Below are 12,410 nucleotides of genomic sequence, written 5' to 3' on the forward strand. Positions count from 1 at the left end.
GATCAGTGATCGGCTGTGTCTGGTAGATACAGCTGGTGACTGATCGTGCCACTGTGCGGCCTCGTGGCCGCATCAGTGGTGCCTTCTGAGAGGACGTCACATGATGTCCACTCAGGAGGAGCGCCCCACCCAGCCGTCAATCTGCTATAGGACGGGCAGGAAGGTGTTAAGGACAAGTTCACTTTTAGTAAACATTACCATAGTCTGACCTCCTTAGCCCATTTTCCTAAACTAACCTTGAAACCTTCTACCCAACTGCAAAGCTATCTTGGCATAAAAGCCATTATTGTCTACTCCAAGGTCCAAGAGTCAGTTCCCAAGTACAGCCTCTGCCTCCTTGCACATCAGTGCCTCTCTTCATTGCCTCTGGCATGGCGTAATTACTCTCTGTGCTGGCCCAAGCTTCTTCGCCCCTCCCTCCACCACTCTACATAACTGTTTATGTAGCTACTGGGGGAGAAGCAAAGGGAAATATTATAAACTGCTGGTTAAGTGACAGCTCTAAGTCTGCTGGGGCTGCTGACATCACATCCAAGATGGTGGGGCCCAGCAACAGTCTCAGGCATTCTGGGTGCTTACACAAGTGGGGCCTTTACAGGTAAATAACACGCATAAAATATTTTTAATGCACAGATAATATTATGGGAAGATTTTTTTTTTTTTAAATGAATGGTCTAGCGTCAGACTTTGACATTCCCTAAACCATACATTAGCTTAGGGTTTAATAAAGACAAGGATAGTAATAATAGCATCCTCTTTTCAAATTGTAGTTAATGGAGATGACAAGACCATATGCATGATGAATGTAGGTTTATAATATGAAACGTTTTAGTAAATGCAACTAAGTAGACAAAATACAAATATATGCAGTAGCATGCATGTGTGAAATAGTTTTTAAAATATCTTGAAAAAAAATCTCTAGCAACTTACTTTAGAACTGGGCTGAGAGTGAGTTGCCACTTTTTTCACTGTTGGTCAGAGCTTCATTATCCTTTTTGTCATTTTAGTTAAAGTGCAGTATATGTAAACCCAATCATTAAAATCACATATAAGCTTTAACACGTTAATGTAATTTCAAAAGTGGTTTTCAGTCTTTTAAAATATGCAGCTTTCATTAAAGGATAAGTTCACCTTTTGATAACATGTTACATGTTAAACCCATATTCAGGGTGTAACGTACATGCAACATGTTATGAAATGACTGGCCCCTGTACTCCCTGATCCCCCGCTTTGACAGCTAGTGGGAGATCTTCTCAGCCCAGCCGTGTCACTCATTCACAGTATTCTGTGAATGAGAACCTACAAGTACCAACAGCCTTAGAAGCTGTTGGCTTGTAGTTCTCAATAAACTACCATGGCGCTGTGAGCAAGGTACAAGCAAGTAGATACATTGACAGGTCTGCAGAAGTTCTGCATGGCACCAGCGATGTGCTGATCACTGGTGCAATGCCTTCCAGGCGCCTACAACAAAAACTTATAAATGCACTTTTTTTTACCTGCAAAAAATGTGCGTTTATTATTTTTTGTTGAAAGGTGAACTTACATGCACCCCTAGTGGTAAGCCAAAAGTGGCTGTGCTGACCCACATAGCACAGGCATCGTTCACTGTTGCTATCAGGAAGCCAGTCCAGGGCAATGATGTGCAGCTAATGCTGAAGCTACTGTATGTAGATGGGTGGTAAGTGAAAGTGGCTGGAGGAGGTGAGCAGCACTAAGATTAAAAAAAAATGGAAAAATTACAAAAATTACAATTGTTTAGTGTACAACATGTTTTAGTAAAACGAATGTCATATTATGGTTTAGATCTTTAAGCATAGCTAACACCTAAAGTAACTTATACTGCAGTTAATTGTTAAAGCGGAGCTCCAGGCTCCACAGCAATTACCGTATTTGCCGGCGTATAAGACGACTTTTCAACTCCTGAAAATCTTCTGAAAAGTCGGGGGTCGTCTTATACGCCGGTATACGGCGAGCCGGTGTCAGGGCGGCACTTTTTCCAGGGGCGATGTCCTAAGTACAGGGGTGGGCAGAGGGGCTGCTGTACCTTACCTGGCTCCGGTCCCGGTCCCACGATGATCCGGTCCAGGAATGCGGCTGCTCCTTCTTTCAGTTCGGCCGCGCGATGGTCGCGCGGCCGCTCGGCTCCGCCTCCTCACCGGTGATTGGGCACCAGCGCACACAAGCTGCCGAACTGAAAGAAGGAGCAGCCACTCCTCTCCCCCACTGACACTAACGATGGGGCACTATTCCTCCTCCCCACTGACACCAATGATGGGGCACTATTCTCCCCACTGACACCAATGATGGGGCACTATTCCTCCCCCACTGACACCAATGATGGGGCACTATTCCTCCCCCACTGACACCAATGATGGGGCACTATTCCTCCCCCACTGACACCAATGATGGGGCACCATTCCTCCCCCACTGACTCCAATGATAGGGCACTTTTCTCCCCACTGATACCAATGATGGGGCACTATTCTCCACACTGACACCAATGATGGGGCACTATTCCTCCCCCACTGACACCAACCATGGGGCACTATTCCTCCTCCCCACTGACACCAACCATGGGGCACTATTCCTCCTCCCCACTGACACCAACGATGGGGCACTATTCCTCCCACTGACTAATGATGGGGCACTATTCCTCCTACTGATACCAATGATGGGGTGCTATTCCTCCCACTGACACCAATGATGGGGCACTATTCCTCCCACTGATACCAATGATGAGGCACTACTCCTCCCACTGACACTAATGATGGGGCACTATTTCATCCACTGACACCAATGATGGGACACTATTCCTCCCACTGACACTAATGATGGGATACTATTCCTCACACACTGACACTACTGATGGGGCACCATTAGTGTCAGTGGGAGGAGTAGTGCCTCATCATTGGTATCAGTGGGAGGAATCATGCCCCATCATTGGTGTCAGTGGGAGGAATAGCACCCCATCATTGGAATACCATACTGAAATACCATACCATATTGAAATCAAATCTGATGTTTTTTCATTTTTATTTGGTGTGCGTTGGAAGAGGGGTAGTCTTATACGGCGAGTATAGCTCAAACCCTATATTTTAACAGGAAAAGTAGGGGGTCGTCTTATACGCCCAGTCGTCTTATACGCCGGCAAATACGGTATATTTTTAAAGCACCATCATGATTGTTATTCTTGTACTGAAATAATTGGCTATTGTTATAACTGTATTCATACCTGTTATTCTTACATCTGTAAACGATCACACAAACTTGTCAGCAGGCAGGGGTCATGGTAAATGTGGGCATTTGAAGCCATCTCCTGTTCACTTCCAGGATTCAGTGCAGCTGGCTACCCAGCATGCACCTCCCGATTGCGCCTGGGCAGTAATGAAACTGCGCGGCGCAGTTTGTTGATTGAAGGTTGCCATAGCAATGGTGGCATCGGCAGATGTTCTCGCCCTGTTGTTATGGCAACCTGTCAATCATAAGACCCAGAAGTCGGATTTGGTCTGGGAAATAACACGATTTTTCATTTTTAGTCAATTCGCTTGGACTCCTGGGATCGATAACACCGATATCCCAGGAGTCCATGGGAAGCACCTTATGACGACATCGTCTAGGCGGCCGGACCGGAAGTACTGCATACAGAGATAAAAATAAGGTATTCAGACATAAAAAAAAATATTAATATTCATTAAGGAATACACTGCGGGTGGGCATGTAGATGAAAGCAACTTTTAAAAATGGGTGGAACTCCGCTTTAACTCTTAAATTCATCCAACTATAATATGAATGAAAACGCAGTATATGGTAGATACATTTTTCTCTCTCAATAGGTACCCTTTATTTGGTGTGAAATGTAACAACCAACTTCATGAAAATCTTACTTTTATGTTAGATATAATAGCTTTTTAAAATACTGAAAGCTTCCAGAAACCTTTTTGGTAGCTGGGAGAATAGAAAATGGTCTTTAACTACCTGCCGACCGCAGATAGCCGAATGACGGCTTCACTGCGGCCGGCCAGTTCTGAGTGGACGTCATATGACGTCCCCCCAGAACGCGCTCTCCGCACCCGGCGATCTCTGTGATCGCTGTGTCCTACGGACACAGCTGATCACGTGATGTGGTAAAAGGCCAATCACAGCGGCCACCTGATCAGCGGTGTCCAATGATCACCCACCTGTGCCCAGCAGTGCACCAACCTGTGCCCAGCAGTGCACCCACCTGTTCCACTCTGCAGGGCCACCTACCTGTGCCCAGAAGTGCCACCTACATGTGCCCAGCAGTGCCACCCACCTGTGCCCACCCACCTGTGCCCACCAGTGCCACCCACCTGTGCCACCCACCTGTGCCCACCCACCAGTGCTGCCCACCAGTGCCACCCACCAGTGCAGCCCAGCAGTGCTGCCAGTCAGTGCCACCAGTCAGTGCCCAGGGGTTGTGCCAGTCAGTGCCGCCAGTCAGTGCTCAGCAGTGATGCCAGTCAGTGCCGTCTATCAGTACCCATCATCAGTGTCACCTATCAGTGCCGCCTATCAGTGCTGCATATTAGTGCCGCCTATCCGTGACACCTCATTAGTGCTGTCTATCAGTGCCGCCTATCCGTGCCACCTCATTAGTACTGCCTATCAGTGCCCTTTAGTGCTGCCTATCAGTGCCCATCAGTGCCGCCTATCAGTGCCCATCAGTGCTGCCTCATCAACGCACATCAGTGAAGGAGAAAAAATGCCTGTTTGAAAAATTTTATAATAGAAACAAAGAAACTTTTTTTTTCAAATTTTTTTGCACTTTTTTATTTATAGCGCAAAAAGTAAAGCGCCCAGTGGCGATTAAATACCACCAAAAGAAAGCTCTATTTGTGAGAAAAAAATGATCAAAATTTCATATGGGTACAATGTTGCATGACCGTGCAATTGTCAATCAAAGTGCGGCAGCGCTGAAAGCTGAAAATTGGCCTGGTAAATAAGGGGGTATAAGTGCCTGGTAGGCAAGTGGTTAATGTGCCGTAAGCACTTATTCACTCCCTTGTCATATCACGCCTCGACTATTGTAACTCCCTCATTGGCCTACCTCACCGCAGGCTATCCCCTCTTCAGTCTATCATGAATGCTGCTACCAGACTCATCCACCTTACTACCCATTCCATATCTGCCACCCCTCTCTGTCAATCCCTCCACTGGCTCCCAGTTGCCCAACGGATAAAATCCAAAACACTAACAATGACGTATAAAGCCATCCACAACACTGCCCCAATTTACGTAACTGATCTTATCTCTAAATATCACCCAAACCGTACACTCTGCTCCTCGCAAGACCTCCTACTCTCAAGCTCCCTTATTGCCTCCTCCCATGCTCGTCTCCAAGACTTCTCCAGGGCGTCACCCATCCTCTGGAACTCCCTACCCCAATCTATCAGACTATCGCCTACTCTACTTATATTTAGATGATCACTGAAAACCTATCTCTTCAGGGAAGCCTATCCAGCCCTCTGCTAATACTGGAATCTTCTACTCTTCCAACCACTCCATCCCCCACAGGTATTACCTATTGTACCATTCACCCCTCCCTCCTAGATTGTAAGCTCCTAGGAGCAGGGCCCACAAATCCCTCTTGTATTGAACTGTATTGTTACTGTATTGTCTCCCACTATAATGTAAAGCGGTGAGCAAACCGTTGGCGCTATATAAATCCTGTATAATAATAATATTATACTGTATTTGAAAAGTGTAATATGTCTAGATCTTGGAATATCCATAGCTTCTCAAACCTGTTGTTTGCTATGTATTTTTCAATTCAATTAAGTATGGATTATTCTATGTAGCTGTGTTTGTTGGATGATAATTTATTAATTGTGGAAAATTTTTCAACATACAAAATTTACAACTTTAGAGGATGCTTTTGTTTTATGGTCTATTTCCATTAGGAATAGATGCTAAGGAGGGTGATACGTGAGTCGTAGCTTCTGTAATAAAGGCAGAGCCCACCAAAAATCTTATTCTAAAACTTTTTTTTACTTAATAATAACATTGAATTTATTGAGATTTTGTGACACGAGTGAACCAGTGTAATAGGTGAAGACACAGTGCTGAAAACTTTGCTGTAGAACAACAGTATAATATTACTTTAGATCAGGGCACTTGGCAATACAGGCATGCCTCGGTTTACAAATGCCTCAGTTAACATTATTTTTGGTTTAAGAATGAAAATCAATTGAAAATAATGCCTTGCTTTACAAATTTGTTTCGCAATACGAAGCAAGTTTCCCAGCATGCATTGCGCCTAGGAAGTTTATAGCGCCGGCTCCGGCTAAAGTGCACTTTATATAGAGTTTTGAGCAGATAAGACTTTTTTTTACTTTTTTCTGACCTCCGGAACAGATTAATTGGTTTTCAATACATTTATGAATTTTTTTCTCAATACAAAGCAAGTTTCCCCTGGATGTATTGCACCTGGGAGGTTTATAGTGCCAGCCCCGTGCATTCTGGAGTCTGTGGGTAGCACGTGGCTTAGAGGTAAAGGTGTTGAAGTGGTTTTTGCATCGAGTTTTGGAGCCATTCTGGAAATTTTTAATCATGTCCCTGTACAGTATTTATGCCTTAAACTGCACTTTATAAAGAGTTTTGAACAGATAAAATGCTTTTTTTTAAACTTTTTTCTGACCTCTGAAATGGATTAATTGGTTTTCAGTGCATTCCTATGGGAAACGTCCCGGAGAACGTATTACATTCGTAAACTGAGGTACGCCTGTATATGAATTAATAGCATGAAATACGACTATATTTATCACTAGATGGTGGACAATCAGTTTCTCCAAGGTTTCTCAGAATACAAATCAAATTGCCTTGGTTGGTTGTCTGTTAACCAAGATGACTTAGATAGGGTGACAAAATGTTGGTACAATGAGGACCAGCATAAGCACTGCTTGCCCTTTAAAAGAGTAGCATCAGTTATGTGGACGGGATTTTTCAGCAGGCACTAGAGGTTGGAGCTGGTGCTTCTACTAAGGCTGCAGAACATTTGGCATATACATGAGGTTCTATTGTTTTACAGGTAATCAGCTTTGTAATGATTAATCTCTTCAATAGGTGTATTTCATAGTAAAGGTCATAAACAAATGTGGCATTGATACATTTAGATAATGGTTACTGTGAAAGAAATAAAAGGTAGTGCTGACGCTTGATTTGACTTTTTAAGAAAAATAAAAAGATTCAGTTCTAGCGAATGCTAATCTATTGTGTCTTTGGTGATTTTCAGTTAAACATTGCATGATAATAATAATAATCATGCTAACTCTGCTTTTATCACAGGCTCTCTTTATTGCCTATGGTCCCAAGTTCAAGCATAACACAGAAGTGCAGCCCTTTGAAAATGTAGAAATCTATAATTTGATGTGCGGTAGGTTTTTTTTTTTTACATTATTATTATTCTGGTCTGCAATTTTGTGTGTGTGGTCATGTACTTTTTCTAATATCTGTGCTATATCATCTAGATTTGTTGGAAATTGAGCCTGCACCCAATAATGGAAGCCATGGCAGTCTTAACCATTTATTAAAAAAACCTGTATATGAACCTTTCTTACCAAAAGAACTGTCAGAACCCTTTCAGTGCTCAGTAAATCACAGTGCCTTGGGGAACACTCTTGGATGCTCCTGCAATTTACCTGTAAGTACACAAAAATGTCGCTTTGTCACGTATGGTAGGTGTATTACCGCAGTGACCCCTAGGGCTAGAGTATGAGCCTTGTCCAAGCTTTTAAGGGCTCATGTACACTGCAGCTGATAAACTCACGTTTTGGAGCTGTTTTTGGAGCATTTTTTTTCAGCAGCCCCTGAACTCACCCTAATGTTTTCCTATGTGTCCATGTACACATCTCCGTTTTCAGTTGTTTACAGGCATTTGAGTTTACAGTCATTTTTTTGAACGCAGAAAACTTGATTGATTTTCTCTGTGTTTCAAACACAAAACTCTTGTAAACGCATGTATATGCATCTAAATGCGGCAAATGGCATTTATAAGCGTTTGCGTCTGAAAATTTTTTTTAACTCTTCCAGTTCCCAATGCTGTCCAGAGCCTTTTTTCATCATGAAAAATGCATGCAAAGTGTTTTCAATGTACTCAGATGGACAAAACACTGAACACAGGATGTTCCTATCAAGCTTGTCACACATGGTAATGACCAATTCACACCTCAGACCTCTCCCACCCTTGAAAACAAAAGATATGTTAATGACTATTCACACCTCAAATTCCTCATGAAGACCCCCTGCCAGGTGCCCTTAATGACTCACTCCTCCAGACACCTTTCCCACCCTTGGAAACAAAAGAAATGTTAATGAGCACCTCACACCTAAGCTAATCTCAACACGTACTGCTGTCTCTGCTTCTGCTCTATGTATTTCTCTGAAACAGTCTGAAATAGTTAATAATTTACCACTTTTCAATGCATTCTGGTCATTTGGGAGGTTCTCCTGTGCTTATCTTTAAAAAGTGCTTCTAAACGCAAACACACATAAACGTGGCATGCAAACGCGGCTAAGCACATTTTTCAACCTACGTTTTCGAGCAGTCAGTTTCCATCATTCAGAAGTGTCCCGTGTACATGGGGCCTAAGAATCTTTTGGAAGATGCTGAGGAATATCAATAGACCTTTATACAGTACCAAGAATGGCTATCCAGGAAAGGTCATTCTCAAAGTTCTGAAATATTTAAATAGGAGAAACAGTAAATTGATTTCCTTTTTGGTAACACTGCTAAAATATAGCCTATTACAGCCACCAAACATGTTCATTGGTGTTTGGTTTATGAGTCAATTTGTACTTATAAATTACATTATATTACATAATGCTCCAAATTATGTAAATATCCTTTACATTGTATCCAAAGTTTTAGTAACAGACCTTTTATACCAGAGAAGACTGCACATTTTGTATTTTTAAGTAACCCATCATGTGTTGAGATCATTCTGAATTCCTGACCTCCTTTGCACCAATCTGTGTCAAGTTGTTTTTACATTCACTTTTGATTGCTTGGTCAGAAAAGCAGTTCTGATATAAACAAATGACCATGTACACAAGCCTGGCCATACCTTTGCTGTTGGTGTGTGAAGGCAAACACCATGTGCTCTGACCCAGAACTGTCACACAGAGGTTATAATTCTACAGATCTCCAGAACCCCCACGGCAACATTATGAAAAGTAATTTTATATTATGAGTTAGCCTGGAAAATAGTTAAAAGCCCTGATTTTTTTTTTTTTTTTTACTTAACGTGGTAGTAAACTCCATTCTCTTCACTTGTATCTACAGGTAAGCTTACAATCAGAACGGACAGAAGGGGGCGCCAATCTGAGTGTAGAAGGTTATTAATTTACTAATAAAATAGGGTATTAAAACTACTCACAAACATCATGTGTAAGAAAGCATGGTAAGGTAATCCTTTGTTAAGTCATCAGTCCACCAGCGGTGTGGGTCCGGGTTGTTCAGGATGAACAGGGATGGAGCCATCAGCTGTCAGCAGTGCAGCGAGTTTGAAAATGGTGCCAAAACCAGCGTGGACCACAAGGAAGACAGGGACTCAGCGGGTGACTAATGGCAGAGCAGTCCCTATCTTCCTTGTGGTCCACGCTGGTTTCGGCACCATTTTCAAACTCACTGCACTGCTGACAGCTGACGGCTCCATCCCCCTTCATCCTGAATGACTCGGACCCACACCGCTGGTGGACTGATGACTTACCAAAGGCTTACCATGCTTTCTTACTCATGATGTTTGTGAGTAGTTTTAATACCCTATTTTATTAGTAAATTAATAACCCTCTACTCTCAGATTGGTGTCCCCTTCTGTCCATTTTTATCTTCTGCAGAGTACTGATTCGCTCTATGGGGAGCTGCCTTTACCTGCCATACAACATTTAGAATCCCTGGATTTTGGACTTTTATGCCTTATCTGTCATTTTACATTGTATTATCTTTTTATTGTAACATTGATTTTTATTATCATTCTATACATATTCTTTTTATTGCCCCCATTCCCCCACTTCTTTATTATATACTGACCAGCCATTACATTTTATTAATACATTTGTTAAGTTTGGTCCCCTCCAGGCATCGATTTGTTCTTTTTTCTCTAAGCTTACAATCAGAATTACCTGTAGATACAATGAATATCTCCTAACCATACACCATTTATGAGATATTCACATTGGCAATAGTACAGTGACACTCTGCATTCAGGGCACAGAGTATGCCGTTAAATGCAAAGCGGAACACCGGCACACATGTGCGAGGGTGACATAATCGTGGCACTGGACATTGAAACAGCTGGAGCTGGAAGGAAGACCAGGTGAAGATGGAAGCTCCGGGGGATCCATGACAGCACTGCACTGGAGGGCTCCGTGTGCTGGTAAGTGTCTCATAATGTGTTTGTATGAGGTGCACATTATGGCTTAGACCTGCAGGGGACTCATTTTTTTGGGGAGGCAGTTTGCTACCGCTTTAAACAACTTTAAGTTTAAAAATATTTACATGTTTCATTTTACTAACTGCAGTCCTTTTCAGATTGTTTGTTTTTTTTTTCCTCATTTTTGATAGCGTAAGAGAGGGTCATAGCCCCTGTCAGTTTTTTTTTTTTTTTTTTCTCTGCCCCATTAGGGAGATTTCTCTTCACCTCTTGTCCCATAGTCACAATAGCAAACAATGAAACCCTTTTAAATGTTTTTACCTGAGTCTTTAGAATTAGTGTCACCACTGGAAGATCTCCACTCTATTCCTGTTATAGTGATGACTCAAAATTTGGTATTTTCTTTTACTTTTGCTCTCAGTGATGGGACCAGGAGATGGTGAATCTCTCTAACAGGGACAGCAATAATTACTTGAAAGGAAACCCCTCTACATTGTATGCCTTTAGTTATACTCTAAAGTGGGATCTTTAATTTAAAAAAAAAGAAAAAAAAGTTGCGAATAGGAAGTTCTTTTTTAATGCAAAAGAGACATATGGGGGTTTATTTACTAAAGCTGGAGAGTGCAAAATCAGGTTCACTTCTGCATAGAAACCAATCAGCTTCCAGATTTTATTGCCAAAGCTTAACTGAACAAGCTGATTGGTTTCTATGCAGAGGTAAGCCTTGTTTTTCACTCTGCAGCTTTAGTAAATAAATCCCACAATGTCTTTTCTGCATTAAAGTTTCTCACTTGCCTATCCACACTGTACACAAGGAGATGAATGAACTCCCCCGCATGCACAGGAATGACATCATCACAACCTGGCCAATCAAAATGGCCAAAAATCAGAACCCAGAAAAAGGCTGGATGGAGATGTCAGCTGTCAGCAAGGGAGCCCTGGGACACCACAACACTGGAGTGGAGGTGAGTATAATTCTGCTTTAAAGTGTATAACAACCCAAAATCTATATTTTTACTATTTTTGGATTATGTCTCACTGTATACAGTTTTCTTGAGAAGATCGTTATTTTTGTGAATCTATTGCAAAGTTTTTATTTTACCATTTGGTCATGCTGGTAACAGCACTTCCAGTAATTAAAGGAATGTAACTATTAAATTACTTAAAATATATAAAAAACTTGTGCCAAAGGAATAAGTGAAAAATTTAATGCTGCTGTTCAAGGATTGACTAAACATCAAAATGTACTAATAAAAATAATACAGCACAAATAATACAAATAATCAAAATGTGAAGAATGGACATTAATATATTTTTCACATTTTGATTATTTGTATTATTTGCGCTGTATTATTTTTATTATTAAATTACTTGTTCATTTATTTTGTTGCAGAGTCTTACAGAAGCAGGACTTAAGGCAAACTTAATGCTTACTCCAGAGCAAGGTAATTTTAAATATGTAAATCTTTTGGTCTTTTATGATAGAGGTATGGTCAGACCTCAGAGGCTGTTCTTTTATTTAACAAAATGTGTACTAAAGTGAACTAAGATTAAAATTGAACTGTGCTGACTACTCTCTGGAAAGTCATAACTCTGCTGCTTCTGAAAGTTAAAGCGGAGTTCCACCTAAACAATATAAAATAAAAGTCAGCAGCTACAAAAACTGTAGCTGCTGACTTTTAAAATACAGACACTTACCTGTCCATCGATCCAGCGGTGTCTTCACCACGACTGGTTTCACCGGACGTCTTTTCTCCCCAGTACTGGCATCTTCAGTGTGGGCACCCGGCTGTGACAGCTTGTGGCTTCATAGCCTGGTGCCCACTGCGCATGGGTAAAAAGCGCTGTGCTTTGTGAATGGCCCTGTAGTCTTCTGGGACCTGTCATGTGTCCCAGAAGACTACAGGGAGGGAGGGGGGGAGGACAACTTCCGCTTCTGATCACCTAGGCGATCGCAGCGGAAGTGGGAGTGGGTACCTGTCAAATTCGGGTACCCGCTCCCCAAAGGTGCCAATCCTT

The 12,410-nt window shown here is 42.0% G+C and overlaps 1 protein-coding gene across 1 annotated transcript in view; it reads left to right on the forward strand.

Moving 5' to 3' along the window:
- LOC149462850 (ectonucleotide pyrophosphatase/phosphodiesterase family member 1-like) overlaps window positions 1-12,410 on the forward strand; it is a 177,093-nt gene that overhangs the window by 137,518 nt on the left and 27,165 nt on the right. The window contains exons 17-19 of the mRNA XM_089676175.1: window positions 7,306-7,393; window positions 7,488-7,660; window positions 11,785-11,836. Coding sequence (XP_089532301.1) covers window positions 7,306-7,393; window positions 7,488-7,660; window positions 11,785-11,836 — 313 coding nt within the window. The remainder of the gene's footprint in view (window positions 1-7,305; window positions 7,394-7,487; window positions 7,661-11,784; window positions 11,837-12,410) is intronic.

Source organism: Staurois parvus, unplaced genomic scaffold, assembly GCF_062004578.1.
Source record: "Staurois parvus isolate SC_StPar_1 unplaced genomic scaffold, SC_StPar_1.0 ptg000165l, whole genome shotgun sequence".
NCBI lineage: Eukaryota > Metazoa > Chordata > Amphibia > Anura > Ranidae > Staurois > Staurois parvus.